Source organism: Anas acuta, chromosome 7 (assembly GCF_963932015.1).
Source record: "Anas acuta chromosome 7, bAnaAcu1.1, whole genome shotgun sequence".
NCBI classification, from domain to species: domain Eukaryota; kingdom Metazoa; phylum Chordata; class Aves; order Anseriformes; family Anatidae; genus Anas; species Anas acuta.
Window position 1 is genome coordinate 25,631,394 of NC_088985.1, and position 19,816 is coordinate 25,651,209.

The following is a 19,816-nucleotide window of genomic DNA, read 5'->3' on the forward strand; positions in this document are numbered from 1 at the left end:
GGCAGGGCTCCTTGTGCATCACCCACCTACATGCCAGCATGGAGGAGCGTCTCACAAGTGCTGTTAGCAAATGCTGTGCCTCTGAAGACAGCTGGCCCATCTCCAGGGACATCATTTCTCCGCAAGATGTTTGTGAAGTGCTGCAGCAGGGAGCAAAGGCATGTCCCCCTGCCAAAATGGACACATGCAGGCAAGCTCAGCCATCCCCTGCTGCAGCAACAAGGAGTTAGTGAAAGCCAACCCCCTCTGCAGCTCTGCTTTGCAATGTGGAAGCCAGGCACTAGGAATAACCCTTTTTACCTACAGATTTGCAAACTGCTAACAGACAAGGAAGCAGAAAATTGTGGACAATATTTCATAGAGGCGTCCCATAGCTGAGCTGGGGATTGATGTGCTCAAAACCAGTCTTGTTTAGAATTACATCCCTTATTACAACTCGCCCCACTCTGCATCCCCTAATCCCACTGCCCCCTGCATCCTTCGGGGACATCCCTCATAAGGGGCAGGGATCCATTAGTAAAAGCTCTTCAGTCTCCCTTACTCATCTGCTTCACATAGAAGGAAATTTCCACCTATTATTTGGGCCTCCAAACCCAGCAAGGAGTCAGCAGGGCCCAGCACAGGACCCAGCAACCTTGCAGGATCAAATCTTAAAATCTCATGTTCAAGCACAGCCTGCTCTGCAGCCTGCATGCAGAGGTGTTTAAGAACTCATCCCAACTTGCTCAGCAACCCTTCTATCACAGAAGGGCCACTCAAAAGCAAAAGGATGCTTCCCTTCTTATTTTGGATCTGACGCCTCATCACACTCCAAAAAACACGCTGACATGTATCTTAAGACCTTGCTCAACACAGACAAAGGGTCTTTGTATTTGAGGGCAGCAGTCCCTAAAACTTTGTGAATTAGGAGACAAAAATACAGGTACAGTAACAACTCAGAGCCAGGGGACAAGACAAGATCCTTTATCCATTTAAGCCTGAGCTGAAATTTGCAATTGCACATACACGTAAGTCACAAGTTATTCTGGGAAAGTTAAATGTAGTGGTTTGACAAACTGAGTGGAATTAAAACAGTACTGAAAAGGTTGAAAAAAAATAAAAATAAACCAACTGGATCACAATTAAAAAGGTCAAAAATTTATTTTTCCTTAGGGCATAAGAGGCAATGTAAACAAAATACAAAAAAATCACAAGTCAATTCTTACAGTCTGCAAGCATTTGAAGATAGAGTACCCTTTCCCCACCTCCCCCCAGAACACTGCAAGCCTGCTCAAATGTTATCAAGCAACAATTCTGGACCCTGAAGGTCCAGTGAATTTTGCCAAGTCCCAAGCAGGGAATAAGCTTCTCATGTAAGAAGGACACTGCATCTGTTTTATCAAACACTTCAAAAAAAAAAAGTCCAACAAAATATAAATATTACAGATGAGGATCAGATTTAGCACCACCTTTGGTCCAAGCAATCAATGAACTGGGAGATGACAGGTACAGTCTGTTTAGCAAGTCCTTTCTGCCTGAGTCTTTGAAAACGTTAGAGGTTCACATTGCAAGAACTTGTAGTAACGCTGAGAAAACAGCCCTCAAATTCCGGCCATCCCTCGCAACCTCCGCTGGGCCTGCACACACAGGAGGTGAACATCACTGCTGTGGAGCAGTGCACTCATGGCTGCACCCCTCCAAGCGCTCGGCAGAGCTGAGCTTGGCTCTGTTGGACAGGACAAACGTTGTGCCAAGGGCCTGATCCTGTGCTGGCATGGCAGAGCTCTGTCTTGGGGCACAGCTGAAGAGCAGGAAGGGCTGGGTGATGGTGTGCACCCAGAGCTGCCCTTTCCACTAGCATTTGGCATCCTCCAAAGCCCAAGCTGCAGCACCCACGTGTTGTCAGATGCCTTGAGAGGAGCTAAAGCTGCCTAAACACATTATTGTGGTGTGTGTGGAACACACGGATCAGGAGCTCTTATCAAGCATAATTTACTCCAGGCCCTTTTTAGGCTGATCTTTTCCAATGTACACACGTACACCACAGATGTATAGCTATGAATTTTTGCAGCAGTCTATACTCAGCTGCTGTGCCACACCACGAGCACCAGCCAGGATACACTCATGAGGACTTGTGACAATCCTAGGGAAAAAAAATTAATCCATAAAGCACCTGACAGTATTTTAAGTTTAACTCCCTGCTCTACAAGTGTACAGAACCTCAAATTGTCTCTTCTTTTCCTCCAGAAGTTTTTGAGCAGTCCTGAATAACCATTATTAGACACTGTTCACCTCCAAGCTGTAACAAATGACTGAAGAGGGATGCTGAGATCTACCTTCAGGGACAAAAATCTCAAGTTCTTGCTCTGCGTCTTCACAAGCACAATTGCCTGAGAAGTTTTCTCATTCTCCATTGAGCGACCATACAGAGTTCTCACCTCTACAGACACAGACATGATTAAAATCCCAACCCCAAACGTTTGTTTTTACTTCATGGCTTCAGCACATGCTGCTCTAAGGGGGAAAAAAAAAAAAAAAAAAAAAAAAGGAAACAAACAAACCACACACATCAATTCCATTGCTTTACATTGTATTGTGGTTCTCTGAGCAAGCAAGCACCTGGCCGTGGCATGTGGCCATTAGGCAATCATGGAAACAAGGGCAGCACCCCAAATGCAGCCCCTGTCCCAGCCAGGGCAGCAGAGCCATCTGAAACCAGTTCTGGACTGGGCACTAAAATCAAGTCAAGTCTTCAAGTCTGGGTTAGGGGGAAGGTAATGGCTTGCACAGCCATTGTCGCCCCCCTCCCCCAGACAAATCTAGAGCAACAAAAAAATGTGCTATGATAATTTCATTAATTTAGCCTAGGACAGAGATGCACTTCTATTGTCCCAGTCCCAGAAGCAGGCCCACAGTACCGTATGCATCAGCTACATCACCACAGGTCCCCAGATGATCTACAAGCTTGCAAGACTTTGCTACGGATCACTTGGCACAAAGGAGAGCTGTATTTTCTGCACTGAGGATGCAACTCTTGTGTTTGCCCATTCATATTTGTCATATATAAGTCATTCATATTTGCTAGCTAGAAATCTAATCTGCACTGAATCTACCAAGTTCACATGCAGACTCAGGGACTGGTCACAGAAAGGTCTGCTTTGTGCCAGTTCAGACTGATGGGGGCATTTTGTCCCTCGTTGATGATATAACTCATACCACCAGTGACAGAAGGTACTGTCGCATACATGAGTGCCATTTTTCTGGCTTTCAGTTTTGACTGGAATGATTGAGAAAGGCAATATTTTTCATGCTTTCCTAGAAAAGAAAATGAGGTGCACCTCAGAGACCCAAACACATTTGGACCCTAGCAGGAGCTCTTCACGGTACAAACAGTTCCATCCAACTGGTCACTTCAAGTTTATTAAATAAAAATTGGACAATCCACGAGGCTGCAGTATTTATTTCTGCTTCTAGCCCTGCATTTGCTATAGGTACATTAATGGTTGATGCCATGAATGTCAAAAAAAAAAACCTGTCAGCTCTAAAAGAACCGATACTTGGCCAAAACCTCAAACATCTGCACCATGACCAATATTCACTCCACTGCCTTCAATGAAACTAGATTAGAGGCCACAAGCAAATATGGTCCAAAGCTGTTACAAAACAAACAAACAAACAAACCGAACCAAAAAAAAGGCAAACAAAAGAACACAAGGTTTCCCCAAACTCATTTTCTTCAATTCTTGGCTCAACTCTTAACTCTCATCCCAAGACAAACTGAACGGACTCCCGCCTGTAACCTCTCTCCAAATAAAAACAAGATCAAAAAAATCTCTCAGTTATTCCTTCTCCATGTACACAGCGACAGAAACCACACCAACTTCTAGACTTTTTCCCAAGCAGAACAGACAAAATGGTTCCCATGTTAAACAAAACAAAAAAAAAACAACAAAAACAAACAAATAGCATCACCAACTTGACCACACACACTAAGACCAACCACACGTTTCTCTATCTCTGGTCACCAACATACTCTCCCAAACCCCCACCAGGTACATTCCCACCACCTATCCGCTAGAAAATGGAGTGCTACACCAACACAAAAAATGACAGCAGTATTTAATATTCAAGGTCACAATAAGAACATCGATGACCCAGGAAACCCATTGCAAAGCCTCATTTGGACCAGGCCTAGATCGATTTTGTCATTAAATACAAATTGGGTAGAGTGAAACCCATAGGGCTTTCCAAACAAGCCACGTGCAAGTGCTCTCCTAACGGAGGAGGGCACAACCACTCGAACAGATTTCAGCCTTCACTCAGTGACAGGTTTAGGCTCCCAGTAACTGATTCTCTCCCATTTCCAGAAATTCTTTGGGCTCATTAACAGCTCTGGAAACAGCCACAGAGGTACATGCCCAATGGAGTTGCTTTCAACACCCTCCTCGAGTTATCTGCATCTGAACTTTGACCAAAGCAGCAAACTGCTGGCAAGAATTCTCCCATGTGAAATGTGATATCGAGTCTTAACTGAGGAGTCTCATCTGCTTGATTACGCCCAAAGACTGGGAGCAGAGTAACCAACGTTGCTGCCTGTGATTAAACCTATAATAAAAGAACTGACATAACACGAGCCTTGCCAGACAACAGCAGTGCACCTACTCTGTACGCTATTGACCCCACAACAGCCAATTTGGGCCCTTAGTACAAAAAAGTCATTGTAACGCTACACACGCTCTGCTTTCACAATACTCCAGGTTTGAACCCACGGTGAGTAATGAGCAAGTCTTTTCAGCAGGCCCATTCAGCATGGGGCAAAAAAATTTCTCCTAGAGACTGGAAACAATTATAACTGCTTTTTTTCCTCCCTCATGAAAACCTAAGACAGGAAATAGTTAAGTCGGCTATTCACAGAAATATTTCATTTTTTAGAAAAGGTTTGTTTTTAATTCCCCTTTTACTTGCTCCAGTTCACTAATTGTTACAGACTAAGCTCAGTGACTGCAGCATTTTCTTCTGTCCTTTCACTAGGGACAGGGACAAACCCAATCTGCATGCTCAGGGGGACTTGGACTCAAAACCAAATTTGATCTCCCCCCCTCACACACCTAAACCCCACGGGTGATGATGGGATTTTGTTTATTTATTACTCCTTTCCCTGTTGACCCAGACACAGTTTGAGAACAAGCTCTCAAACCACACCAGAACTGTTTGCACAGCGAAGGCCCTGCTGTATCGCTTCAATTTCAGATCTCAAACACAGAGGCATTAACAGAGCTTTGAGAGCAGAGTATCTGGAAAAGCCTGAAATATTTGCTTTCGTATCAAGAGTTACATTTCAGAAATTCTCCTGCAGTGCCAAGTGATTCTTCCTCCCTTCCCTCTGCTTCTTTCCTCCACCCTGCAGGGACCACGAAAGAAAGGTACCATTGCACCCGGCTAACCCTGAGCATCCGGGGCAGATCACCGTCAGATAAGGCCAGAAAACATCTCCCAACAGCTCCACCAGCACCTGGCTGGTTTTTGGAGGGCCAGCAGGCAGGTGTGGAGCAGCAGCCCATGCCAGCTCTGCCAGCCAGACCTCAGTGAACGCCACCTCCCAGCCACACGAACTGCCTCTGCTACCAGCACCGCGTAGCACGCGCTTGTCTGGCTTCGGTGGGTCCCTGGCTTCAGGACACAGATTGCCATAGCCTGTCATGGAGCGTAAAACTCAACTTTTCTCAGTAATGGAAAACCCTAACACAGAGCAGTGATGTGTTAAAACCATCTATACAGAGAAAGCACCCGCAGTGTCAGACCCAATAATTTACGGCCTTATTAGAAACAGTTTTTCCTCATATTTTATCTTTTATCTACCCCGCCCCTGCCAATATAGTTACCTCTCATTTCTTTCCCAATTGTTAATATAATTCCCATTATTTTGATTCAGTAACAAACAGGAGTCTCAACTCAGGACAGCAGTGGCTTTTGCTGACAAAAACAGGTCTGTAAAACGCCAGTGTGAAGCTTTAAACCAAATTTATTTATTAAAAAAAACAAACACAAAACAAAAAAAAAATTAAATTGCACTCTCCAACTAGAGTCAATGCTACCTCGATGCAAGAACAAATGAAGAACATTGTTTATGGGACCAGCCCAGCCCTGACATTATAAAATGGGAGAAGCGAATTTGTTCTGCCTCCGCCAGCCAGGCCCGCACGCAGCACGGCTTCGCTGCAGAGCCCCGGCCCTGATGTGAGGACACCCAAGAAAAAAAGGACACCCTCGCTCCCCACCTCGGCAGTGCATGCACACCCCACGAAGCTGACACCTAGAGGTATCTCACTAGGAAGAGCTACAGGTGACTTAACTACGGGAATCTTTGCTTTGCCCAGAGTTGGGGCCAAGAGAAAGGAGGAAAAGCAGCAACAGCAACATTGCGGCCCGAAGTCAACCGAGTGCAGGGAGCTCTGGATCCGGCCCTACATACAGTACGTTATGTGAGAGTTACAGACAAACAGATGTGGCCACTGAGCAGCACGGAGGGAGAGGAAGAGAAATAATAAGCACTGAGCACGGCTAGCAGAGGCCATCGAAGAGGTAAAGTGTGCAGACACATTCCCCGCGCATCGCCACATTGGTGGTCCCTGCTTCTATCAAGCAAATGAGGGGGAAAAATAACTTAAACATTTGCTCTCAGAACATTGTATTGGTACTTTTGGCAGCTATTGAGCACTGGACTTACACGCAGCACTTTGCTATGCAGGTAAATAGCATCTGAAGTTGCCAGAGAAGGAGCTGCTGGTGTCGGGAAGACACCGGCAAAATAGCAGCAAAGCTCTGGTTTTAAAAAGCTGCAGGATCTGCTGGGAAGCAGCTCACGGCATGGCAGCCCCGGGGCTCAGTGGTCCTGTGCTCCTTTCAGAGGCACGGGGACCGAGCAGGGGTGCTGGCTTTTGCTGAGAATGGCCCACAACGAGCACCGACTCTACTGATGCTCATGGACTTGTTGCTGGTTTAGACGAGAGCACAGGAAAGAGCTAGGTTGGCTCCTCAAAACCAGATCTATCTGTGAAGTATTTGATGTTCGCCAAAACCACGTCATTGATAACATTTCAGTACAGCTGCAGAATTCGGTTTCTCTATTTGAATGCAAAGGTCTCTGGTAATATTCATACGTTCACAAACTGAAGACCAGCAGGACAAAACTGAAGCAGGAAGCTGAGGTACAACTGCCCTCCAGGGACAAGAAGCAGAGCTACAGGAGATGTGCTCCCCAGAGCTCAGAGAACCAAATGCTCTGGCTTTCACATTTCTTTTGACTCTCATGGCAACAGTCCAGTTTTTCAGAGATAAAATTTTGTTGCTACATGGAAATCACATTGTTTTGGACAAATGGAAATTCTCCTTTCGTTCAAATAGGACTTAGAATAAAAAAACTTTCAAAGAGCAGAGTTTCTGCCCAACTTTATTTTGGACCTGAGAGATCATCCTTTGCAAGCCAAGAAATACGGCATCAAAACCCAAACTGGCTGTGAAATTCTGCAGGTGAGAAATAATCTAGTTAAAACGGGGACTTTCTTCCTTATTGTTAACCTAAGGGGAAAAAAAAAAAAGGGAAAGAAATGAGGACATGTAAAAATATTTCCATAGCTTTTGCAATAAATACAAGTAACAATACACTATCAAAACTCGGGACTGCACCAGCAGCATTTTCCCTTTTGAAGTCGATTCTGAAGCGTAAGAGAGGACAACCACCAGCAGAGACGTAACAGAAAGCAGTATCATGCATAGGTGACACACAAAGTATTTAAAGCATAGCTCAGAAGTCCTGTATTGATAAGGATGTTAATGCACATTCTGTACATAAACCTGGCAACATGCTGCATAATCTTTACACTTTTAGTAACAGGTGATGCTTTGTACAAAAAGCAACCGTTCCCACCCCAAACAACCCCAGCTATCAGTCCCTACCTACCCAAGGGTCCTGTTTTCATCCAGCTGCACCCTCCCCTGCATTCTCCCTTCCCCTAAGAGTGCACGAATAGAGAATTGCAAACATTTCACACTGCACGTTCCACTCCACGTCCTGGATGAGGGGCCTGTTTATTCTATGAATATTGCACTTATCCTCTCATTGGATTTGTTTTTCTCAAGAATGCAGAGTATTTGGGAAAAATAGACGAAAATTAGGATACAACACAGGAAAATATGAGTTATTAACAAGCTAGCTATGAAGATCTAAAATTAAATAGTACTAGTTCTATTCTGTTAATACAAGTAATATGAAAATAATGAATGCTTTATCAAATTCCCTTGTTTTTCATATAAGATAAAAGCAGTAACTTTCTTTTTAACTGAGGAAAGCAATGAATATATATTACAATAAAATACGATTCATTAAGATCTGAAAGTGATGCAAACAATTATATAATGCCTTCGTCAAACTTTATAGCATCATAATGGAAAGAGACTTTGGGGTGCGCATCCACAAGGGCCAAATCCATTTTTTTTTTTAGCTGTACCAGTGCAGATGTGATTTTTTTTTTTTTAATTTTTATTATTTTTTGGAGTCTAACCTTGAGCCAATTTCAATCCTTCATCATTGTGCACTTGCTATCAATGTACATTGATTCAAAAACTTCCTGTCGAGACGCCGTGACACACGCACCCAGCTGACACATCTTGGCACGCGCCCATCCTATCTTTTATCTTGAAAAGTTTGGCTTGCAAAAGGCTGGTAGGTACGACTACACCCACCCACTGCAAGGCATGAGAGCTAAGACACTTAACAGGAATTGCCTCCCATGGGGAAGGGCAGCTAACAAAAACTTATCACTGCTGCTGTTACGAGAACGTGTTTTGAATGGGGAGACAAAGGAAAACAGCAATTAAACTTTTCAGGCATTATATAAACCTCAATAACGAACTCAGAAGTGCTCATTATTATTAAAGTTGCAGTATACAGCAAGACAATTTTTCACATTCTCAAATTTTGTTCTACGGCATCGGGTTTTGGATTTTTCTGCTGGTCCAAATTCAAGACTTTTTGGAAAGCACGGGCAGCGGTGCGAGCAAGGCGCCAGCCCCGCGGTGACAGCAGCCGCCTCTTCCCCCCGGAGGAGGGCCCCCTTCAGCTGCAAACAGCCTTGCCGAAGCCCTGCAGAGCTCTTCCTCTGCAGCCTGGTTCAAGAAGAGACCAGAAAAAAAAGAGACATTTAAACAGTACTAGTGATTTCTGCATTGAGTGCTCACTGAGGTGTACATGGCATTTAAATATTGCTCGTGATCCAGTGTCAGTTCTGACAAATTTAGGAAATAAAGCTTAAGGCGACATGAACATTTTAGAGAAGAGCTAAAACGCTTCTAGCACTACACTGTCCTCCGAAACCCTTCCAGGTTTCCTTGCCTTTACAGTCAAGCTTCAATGATTTGGTCTAAGGCCTTTTGCTCTGTTTCACAACTAGCAGGGAAAAATCGCTTGTACTTTTGGGCATCAGCAGAGCTGACTACGAGTAGCTGCTTGCCAATCAAAAAAATAATTATTGTCCTAATATCTTTCAGTTGAACGAATAAAAAAAGAAAAAAATCAGGGATGCTATGACAACAGTAAGAAGAGAGGAAGAAAATACCTGCAAGTCTGGGGTGTGTGAGGGGGTGGTATTTATTCTACAAATGCCCCTTTAAAGCACCAAACATCAAATAATCAAAAAAAAGGGAAGCCCAAACCAAAGCATTGCCACTTGGTGGGAAGCACAGCATGCTGGGCAGCAGCCCACATTCATTTCTAGCATCAAGTAGTTTAACTGCACCCCTCCCTTCTGCTGGTGCAGGTGGGGGCAGAAGGAGGCCACATGCCTGGTTTTGCAGCCCCTCTACAGGCTCTGGCTTTCCTTGGGGCCACGAAGCCTTCTGGACAGGATAAAGGAGCAGTTGGGCCAGAATGTGCCTTGGGCTGATGCTCGAGAAAAGCCCGGTGGTGCTGCAGGCACTGACAGTGTCACCCCCAGCACTGCTTGCCAAAGCAACTCCCTGCAAAAACCAGGGCTGGAGGAGCAAGCCAGCAAGGTGGAACGGGAGCTGTGGGACAGAGCAACTTCTGTTAGACAGCTGCCTTGTGTTTCACAGGCAGATCCAAAAGCCCTCACACTAACCTGAGCCTTGCAGCAAGCTCATTCCCACCAGGGACCAGCATCGTGCAAGGCACGCGGCAGCCGAGTGTCACACAGGGCCACCAAAAGCAGCTTAGCCTCCCCAAACCCTGCGAGGACTCCTGCAGTTCAGAGGTGCTCTGGGCTCGGCTTTGCTGGATGCAAGCGTGAACATTTTCTAGCAGTCCGGGCTCTCCTGGCTGAATCGCGTGCTGCTTTCCTCCCGCTGGGCAGCGGCTCACATCGCGCCGCGCCGCACGTGGAGAATTCAGTGGCTCAATGCAGAAGATCTGGGAGCTGTGCTTCTACATCCCCCCAAAGAGATGACCTAGTGGGAATGTCTCTAAACAAAACTTTAGAATATTTTAAATAATAAGTTAATTCTTAATAAATATGTGCTTCAAGAAAATGATAATTATATACTGCACCTTTAAATAATGCACTTAGTTCTCTGCATTGGCTTCCGTTTTGGTTTCTTTTATTGTTAAAGTGCATTAATTCAAAATAATGAACCACTTCCGCATCATTATTGTTAAAAATAAATCATAACAACATTAATACGAGTCACTAAGTCACTACTATTAGTACTGCAATCTAGCAGATAACTCTATGTATTGCTCTATTTAATACTGTCCAGCAGAAGAATATAATACTTCTATTATAATCTCACAACAGCTCCAGCAGTCTTTTATGGCTGCTACCATATTAGTACAACTAAAAATGGGGAGAAGTATGAGAGACAGGGCCACAATGCCTCGGATAGACATCCAGTAAGATGTAGCTAACTGGATATATACATATATATTATATAGCAAGACGTAAGGTACAAAGAGGACCCTGCACACTGTGATACGAGCTGTTGTGCAGATACACCTCCTTCTCCTGCCACCACAATTTAAAAGGGATCCCAACCAAACACCCTCCCCTCCCTATTTGGATGCAGAGAGCTGCTCGGGCCACAGCACTGCTCGTAGCCAGTTGTGGCACCTGGATATTGTTTCAGCTGTTAACCTGCTTTCAGTCAGGTTAGCTGTAGGCAGCTCTCGATATTACCATGGCAATTAAAAACCCCACCCCCCAAGAAAATTAAGAATAAAGACAAGAACAACATATAAATTGTGTAATTTTTTTTTGGCAGAGAAACATCCCCGGTAACACACAATATTGTTGTGCTGTTTTACTCAGTCCCTTGATCCCAGCTATTTTGAAGTCTTTATAACCTTTACCTTCCAAGCCAAATCAGTATGAAGCTCTGGTGGGAAAAAAGGGCACGTATCATTTTGTGTAAACCAGTAGTGAAATAGTCTGCCCCTTCCCCCTTAAAACAGACATACAATACTGCCTATTATTTAAAGGAACCAGATATTCATCTTGGGTGATTAACAAGGCCATTAAAAAAAAAAAAAAAAGCAAGACTTTCTCAAGTACAGTAGGGATTTGGCCAATGATGTTTACAGTACAAGAGTTGGCTACCTCAAGAATAACTCCATATTCCAAGCCTTTTCCAATGGATGCCTCATCTATTTCCAACCACACTACCCACACCATGTGCCATGTTTGAAAGCTTGAGTTAAGAAAGGCAAACAGAAATGGAACTAGAAGAGGCAGCTTCCTGGTTAGCTGAATTTTAGACATAATTCTTTTGATATTAAATCTGAGCATTAAAAGCCCAGGCACACTGTCCATCACAAACATACTTTTTGGATTCAAGTGGGAACAGAAACACATTTGGCTCCTACTTCAGTTTTAAGTCTCTTCTGGTAAACCAAGACCAAAAAAAAGTAAACCCAGAATGCACAGAAAAGACAAAAACACAAAAACAATTCCCCAAAAATATACAAATTAAGGATGTGCAGACTGAGTTTGATGGCTTTTTTTCCCCCTCATTGTAAACACTGCTGTTGCAGAAGGTTACGGCTATTTCTAACTAATACCTTAGTGGGCCCTGCCAGCAGTCAGCACGCTTGAATTTGGACCAGATCGCAAAAAAACAGAAGCAACACATTTGACAGCTTTGTCTTCAGTGTCTTAAGGGACTTTTGTACATTTTGATATTATGGTAAGTTTTGAGAAACCCAGCTCTGTAAAGAAATTCAGCCAGGATCTCCTGGCAGAAGTCAAGCACAGAACTAAATATGGAGCCTGAAAAGTAATCAACGTGCTTAAGCATGGGGTTTGTAGGTTTGTTTTTACAAGCACCAGTAGGCATTGCTGCCCTAGAACACCTGAAATCAACTCAAAGAACAAGACAGAAAGAAAGGAAACAAAGAGCCCCCAACCAACACCACCTGATCGCCATTGCCGGTGAGTTATCAGTAACAACAAACTACAGCTGAAGTCAGAGACCAAATCTCTCCACGATGAAAAGGCTCCAACTCTGGACCAACCAACTGTTGAGAAGAGTTTAAAAAAAAAAAGTGAGCTTCTCCAAAGGATTAGAGTCCCTCTGTGTTTCAGAAACCTCCATTTGCTTCTCATTGCAAGTTGTGGAAATGCATCCAAAACTCTTGGGTATTCCATGTATGGACAAGAACGAGGAGAAAGGGAGCCAAGGTTGTAAAAGAGTTTGGCACAAAACTCCCCAGGTAGATGCATGTGTATTTCTCTCATGAAAGGCACACATTTGGTTTCCTGTCAATAACTGGAAAGATGGGATGTCATACCCTGTTACACATACAAGATTATTAACAACTTCACAAAAAGGCATTTGACTATGCTGCATCTTCCTCATAGTTGCTTACAACACGTTAACCCCACAAACCTCTCCAGAACATAGCAGATTTGTCCTCAGCATAGACTTCTTTGTCCCTTTGTACAAACTGGGGCACAGGGAAACGTCTTTTTGTGTAGTAATTGTTTTTTTTTTCCACATTTACACAGCAGGAACAGTATAAATTAGGGACGTTAAAGATATTGCAATATTAGTTCTTTTTCTCCAAATAATTTGAGGGTACCCAGCCTTTGAATGGCTTCACACCATTCATGATCTGGCAGTACCACCAGCCATTTGGGTTCCTTTCAAGGACCTCCATGCAAACACCTTCTTGAAACCCTGCAGTCTCCTCATCCCCTTCATAGTCTGCAATCGAAACATAGATGTCCTTGAGATTGTTGTGGATGAACTGGGACTTTTCAATGGGCTTTGGCCTGACAGTGGACACAGGGATCCCATTCCTCTGGGTGGGGAGGTTGGAGGTGGTCTCTGAGCCATCTGTGCCTGACCGCTCAGGCTGCTTTCCCTTCGCATCACCCTGCTGCAACCGTGTGTTACTGAAGGAGGAATTCCGACGGACATTTCTAAGATGATCAGTAGATGTTAAAGACTCGTTTCTGCGCAAGGAGCAGGACAGGTTGTTATCCTTTGGAGGGGGAGACACGAACACTGACTGAGGCCGGACAGCAAGCTGCCTCACACCATTCCTCATTTTGACTGGCCCCGACGTTTTTGAGAAACCACCAGGAGGTTTGCTTGGGATGGGTGGTGTAGCACGCTTGCTCTGATTGATGGTGTTCAAAGCTTGAACTCTCTTCTCTATCTTCTCTAAACTGTTTGACTTGTTTTCATTTTTCCTGTTCCTGGCAAATGAGGCGTCAGTCTCTGCTGATGTGGTTTCTCGCTGGTTATCCGGGAGAGCCAAATAATGGGAAGGAGCCCAGCCTTCCATATCTCCGTATTTCAGGTACCACCACCCACTGGGTTGCTTTTCTAGAACTTCTACTTCTACACCCGCAGGGAAACAAATTTCCGAATCCTGTACCTTTTGGTATGAGTCAGTGGTCACATAGAAACACCTGGAGTCATTTTCTTGCTCTGTTTTGGCTGGATGGCTAGAGCAGAAAATGGCACGGGAAGGAGCTGTAATGAGGTCAGCTGAGCTCCTCCTAACAGGATCATCTTGGTTCTCAGAAGCTGTGTGAGGGGGGCTCTCAGACTCTTCACTTCTTGAACCTTTAAGTCCACCCCTGAGTTGCCCAGTTGGCCTCAGCTGACGCCTTAAAGTGCTGATATCCATCTTTTCTTGGCTCTGAGAATCTGCCTTGTTCAGGAATGGTTTGGGCCTAACAATTGGCTTTGCTCTAATGGAAGGACTCTGTGCAGGCTCTTTCTTCACACCCGTTCTTGGCATGCTACGTAAGCCGACATCTGAAGCTGACCTGGGTTTTGTTTCCTCATTCCTGGAATAGTGACATTTTCCAAGATCGGGCTGGATGTTTTTGTCTATCTTGGGCTTCACAAGTGATGACTTTGGGGAGTTGGAACATGGAGAGTTCCTTCGGATCAAGGAGAGAGAGGAGCTTTTCTGAGAATCCGAGTCTCCACTAGATTCCTTATTGGACAAAGTATCTTCCACATAACGCCTGAATCCCTCATTCTCATAAATGGTCTCTTCTTCATGAGCAACATCCTCTGAAGACTCTCCGACTTTGAACTTTGCTTTCTGAAGCGATGACACAGGAGAGGGCTTGAGGGGCTGAAACAGTCGTTTTTCAGGAGTGCCCTCTTCATGACTTTCATTTACTTCACACTCTGACTCAAAGCCAAAGGCGGGCACATCATACTCAGGTTCTTCATATTTGAGCTTGTGGGGAGAGTCCTGGGTATCCCCTGAAGAAACCATTCCAGTTGTTGTTCCTTCTTCAGAATCTTTTGGTTTACTGGGAGGTGCTGGGGGAGGAACTTTTGGACGGGTTAAAGTACTGGTTCTTCTGTTTAAATTTGGCTTCTTCCTCTTGTCAATGTAAGATGCTGGAGCCCATCCTTCCTTCTCTCCAATCTGCACATACCACCAGCCACCAGAATTCTTTTCTATAACCTATGAGATGACAAGGAACATGTCACTTACACAAAAATCTCAACAAATTGCTTTCCGCTCCTCCCCTTCCAACCCAGTCCCCTACAAGAGCCAAGCATTATTTTTTTTTCAGTTGCACTGTTAAGGCTCACCTCTGCCTTTTGTCCTCCACGAAAGCTTATTCCATCAGAGATGCACGACTGGAACTCTGCAATGGTGTAGTATTCCACTTCCACAGAGGGTGGCTCTGGTGGTTTGGGCAACTGAAAACCCTATGGCAAATAGGAAGTTTTGTTCAATTAAACCTGAGAAACAGTGGGCTGAACAGTAGTATAAGCAAGCATTTACCTTCTTAGATGTGCTAGTCACTAAAACTCTTCCTTCTTCCTGTGCTACTTCCTAACGACAACTTCCTGATTCTCTGGAGTGGAAGCTGAAGTACTGAGATTGGCCACAAGAGAGAAAGCTTTCAAAATGTGCACTGTTCACGACGCCTTCACTAGCTATTAAAACTGTGATAATCTTTACCTGAACAGTAAAACATTTAACTGACAGGCCATAAAGTGTAAACTGCCATTCCAGCCACCGTAACAACAGCCCATTTACTCCGAGATTTTGTCCAGAAACACTCAGTTCTGGATAGCTTGTCACAACTGCAGAAAATTGCATTGCAACAGGCCCATTTAGGTAGATTCTCCCCATTGCCAAATATCCTACTTTATTAAAACTTAATCCTAATCAATTACTGCTCTTAATATGCTGATAGATTTTAAATGATCTGAATTCTTCAGTGATACAACCTAAAAGGCATCTATCACAGCAAGAAACAAGGATAATATAGACCCTGGAAAGCTTTGCTCAGCTGAAGTGATAGTGGAATGGAAAAGGACTTTAGGATCACAAGATTCCAGTTCCTCCCCATAACAGACCCAGAACTTCTATTCAACCCCAACACCTGCACACCAACACAACCTGCATTTAAACTGCATAAAAGCTCCACCAGAAACAGGACACTGCTATTTACAGCCATTCTGGCAGCATACCAGACTCCTCTAAGAGCTAAGTGCCTTTACATTAAGCTGTCACATTTTAGAGTTCATTACAATTATTTTTAAGGTGATAAATAGGATAAATGGGATAAAAGCCCCTTCCAGAATTTCAGTATCAGAAGCTTTTCAGATTAGTAGATTGCTTATCTACGGATAGACTAGAGGATGGTGAAGCTTTTGCACTTCATTCCTTCAGGTCTTAACACAAGAACTCCAATATGCCAGGATCTCTTGAACACAGGCTAAACCTGCCACTGACACAGGATAGCAGAAGGCAAAACAATCCTAAACCATTAAAGGGAGAAAGACAATTTGTATACTGCATTTATTCACATGCTCCCCCATTTCTAAGATAATCCCCATGACTACCAATCCATGTTTCATCTCGCACAGCACGTAGCATTTTGCAGATAATGCAACGCTGCACCTTAGAAACCGCATCTAACAATGTTGTAATTGGATGTTTCAGCACTATAAATTCTGAAACACAGCAGAAGTACAGTATAATAAAATGTCTTCAGATAATAGGATGGTTTGGCTTTAATGAAGATAATTGGAAACAGCAGACGTGTTCAGGGTTTCACATGTATTGTCATTGTTATTTTTAGTATGGGATTAAGAGCAGTAGTCTTGTTAAAACCAAATGTAATGCCAAAGCCTAGAAAATGCTAGTGTGATATTCATCTAGTTTGTTGAGAGGCATCTCAGGTGACAGAACTACAAGGCACATACTCTTCATAAAGGGTACAGCAAAGATTTAATACTACGTATTGCCTATCTATAAATAAGTTATTAGCTTATATTATGACTTTTATGCAAATGGATTACTGAGTAGTGCCCATCTGAAGATGATGGACCAAATGACATAAATTAGTGCAGACTTGCAGCTTTGAGGATAAAGGATCATAGGAGATGTCTCAATCCTGTAAAACACACCCTTCCATATGATCCAAAGTCAATTAAACATATAAAACAGTCACACTTAGCCATCTTTAAGATGGGAGCAATGGAAGGAGGGGAGAGATTCCCTGTTGTTAAGACAAGTCATCACTTAAAGTCAAGACAAAGTCCTCGCAAAAGACACCTAGAGAAACTTTAAACCTTATGTGTTGGCCAAACAAGCTTTAATGTGCATAGATGGGACATCACAGCTTTACGACATCCTCCCTTCTTAAAATTCATCCTTTTCCTGGGGAAAATATTCAGGCCATCATACAGCCGAGGGATTGTCATGAAGCTATGGGGTCACATTAGTTTGAGTCCTATATCCTCACACATGAGGGCTTCTAATATCTAGATCTGTACAAACGCCTGATGTCCAACATGAGCTTCTTCTCACAGTACTTATTTCAGTAGGACTGTAAGTAACTTTTTTCTAGGTTCAGACACAGCAAAGCCCTAAGACATTCTTAGCTGGGAGGTGGCAGCAATTTAAGAAGAGTTCTATACTTGCTGACTTAGGGCAGTGATTTGAAAAACAAATCCTCCAGTTAACATTAGGATGTCTAGGTTTGTTCAATACCTAAACAATAAAATGAACAGCCATGAAAATAAAGGATGTCTCAGATACTACAACCACCACCCCAGTGCAGATGTAGGAAGTCTCATAAAGCACACCCACACACCTTCCCACTGCTACTATATACTGTAAAACAATACAAACCAGACTGGATTCTCTTCGTGGGGGCGGTCTTGTTCTTAAATTTGGAGAACCTGAGAAGGAAAGAGGAAGGGAAAGTTTACTTAACTTTTTAACTACTGCTAAACACATTCCTCAGCAGCTCTCTTCCGTGACAGTAAGAATATTAGAAATCATTACTTATAATATTTAAGCTTCCTATCTTGTTTCACAGAGGTAACTATGAGGCTATATTAGAAACACTAAGGTAATTTTGCCGTTCATCTCAGCTAAGCTACCAAATTTAAGAGGAAGTCACTGCCAGAAAGTAGTGGATTGCATTTTCTGCTGGAACTGACCAGCTCCACTGGAGATTGGCCAGCAAAGAATTGGCCTAGTATCTAGCTTTCCCCCCAGCAGTAAAAATAATCCGCTAAATTAATAACATTCATACTGTCCTGTATCATAGTATTTTGCCATTCCCTGAACAGAATAGTATTAGCATCTGCATTTTGTAGATGAAGTAGTAAAAACATTATAGCAACTTGACTTTCTCAACTCCAGGAAAACAGAAAAACGAAGGCAAGGAAAGACATAGGTGGTCTTCTTGACTTGAACAGACAATCACGCTATCCACATTACTGAGGGTGGGTGGCACATTTTAGGGTGTTCAAAATGGGAGAAAAAAGCAGCATATTGTTTCAGAAAAAGTTGTTAAGTGACTGCATATGGGCTAAGATAAACAAGCATAAGCTAGCCCTTGTAAAAAGTGCAGTCAAATTTTATCACTGTTAACAAACGACCATATCTTGGTGTCCCTGCAGATCTACAGACAAGTGCAAAGATTTGCTCAGGCAGCCACAGCTGTAAGGCCAGGACACACAGGACCTCAGCTGACCTTAAGCAATGCCAGCCCTGAAAGACAGAAAACAAGAATTCATTGCAAGCCAGTGGTAATCCAAACTACTTTACTGCCTTACTTATTTGAGCTCTTTGTGGTGCTATCCTTGCGACAGCTGGGGATCCTTGTGCCAGTTTGGAAGCCTGCTTGTCTGGGGTCATCATGGCATTGCCATTAGAGTCATTGCAGAGAATGGGCAAACTGATTTCTTTCTTGGTGATATGTGATTCTGAGGTCTCATTTTCTGCTTGAGTTTCTTTGTCAGTGGATGACTTCTTGTTCAGCAGGTTACTGATCTCCATGATGTTTCCTATGATTTCCACTGGCCCGGTTAAGTTCTTTTTCCTAGACGGAAGATCATCTTTAGCCTTCTTCAGATAGGAAGCCGGGGCCCAGCCCTCTTTGCCGAGATACCTGAAGATGCAAAAGGAAATATCAAACACAGCCTTCTCAAGCATTTCAGGTGCAACAACAAAGGCAAAAGGATGGATGGTAACATCCAAAACTGAACTTGCAGTAACTCAGACTAGCTTCTGCAGTCTGGATTCATGTATTATCTATTGACATCTTAGAGTCAGCTCAGTTGGTAGTGAGCTGCAGACTGCTGTTAAGTCATTTATCATAAAGGAAGGAGTCCCTGGGCAAGGCACACAGTTACTCACAAGATTAAGGGCATCACCATTTTGTTTTATGCCACATCTAGACACTACTGGATAAACTCGGTATTCTTCCACACAGCAAAAATGTAAGCCAGTGAGAAAAATATTTTAATCCTTCCAAGTGGCAACTCAAAATGAAAGAGGGCTAAAAATAAGAGTAAAATTCATCCCAGTACAGAGACCCTACATCTGCTCTATAAAAGGCCCTTGTGAAATCCTATCTCCTTATAATTATAATAATGAACACTTCCCCTCCTCCCATAACTCCCAGTCCAGTCTGATCAGCTTTTATGGAGAAAATGGGATTCTTAAACCACTGTACTTCCTCTATCACTGCAAGGTCAAGAAACAATTTGACTAGAAAAAACAGCTTTGTTGAAGACTCATTTCCCTGAACAAGCTAGGGGCTATTTGAAGAAATAAACTGGGAAATCTGAACAGGCACCTGAATCCAGCACGTGCTCCCAGAGCACCAGGGTGAACTGCTTATGCTACACTTCAAACTGAAGTCATTCTTCCACAACTGGGCTTTTGGGAAGATGGTTTTTCTAACTCCTGCCATTCCTAACACCTCAGCAGGGATTTCAGATTACAATCAGACTCCAGGGAGGACCACGTGGATGAACTCTGCTTTCCCTAATGAAACCATAACTTGCTACAGAGCGAGTCACTGAAACCCCTCTC

At 43.5% G+C, this 19,816-nt stretch overlaps 1 protein-coding gene across 6 annotated transcripts in view; it reads right to left on the minus strand.

The window, feature by feature from the left end:
• Window positions 1-1,115: 1,115 nt before the first annotated feature.
• The window catches only part of SH3PXD2A (SH3 and PX domains 2A), a 232,090-nt gene continuing 213,389 nt past the window's right edge, over window positions 1,116-19,816 (minus strand). For all 6 annotated transcript variants that reach the window (XM_068688430.1, XM_068688429.1, XM_068688432.1 and 3 more), the window contains 4 exons: window positions 18,553-18,887; window positions 17,618-17,667; window positions 15,058-15,177; window positions 1,116-14,926 (listed from right to left, as the gene is read on the minus strand). In XM_068688430.1, the coding sequence (XP_068544531.1) occupies window positions 13,034-14,926; window positions 15,058-15,177; window positions 17,618-17,667; window positions 18,553-18,887 (2,398 nt within the window). In that variant the 3' untranslated portion in view covers window positions 1,116-13,033. The remainder of the gene's footprint in view (window positions 14,927-15,057; window positions 15,178-17,617; window positions 17,668-18,552; window positions 18,888-19,816) is intronic.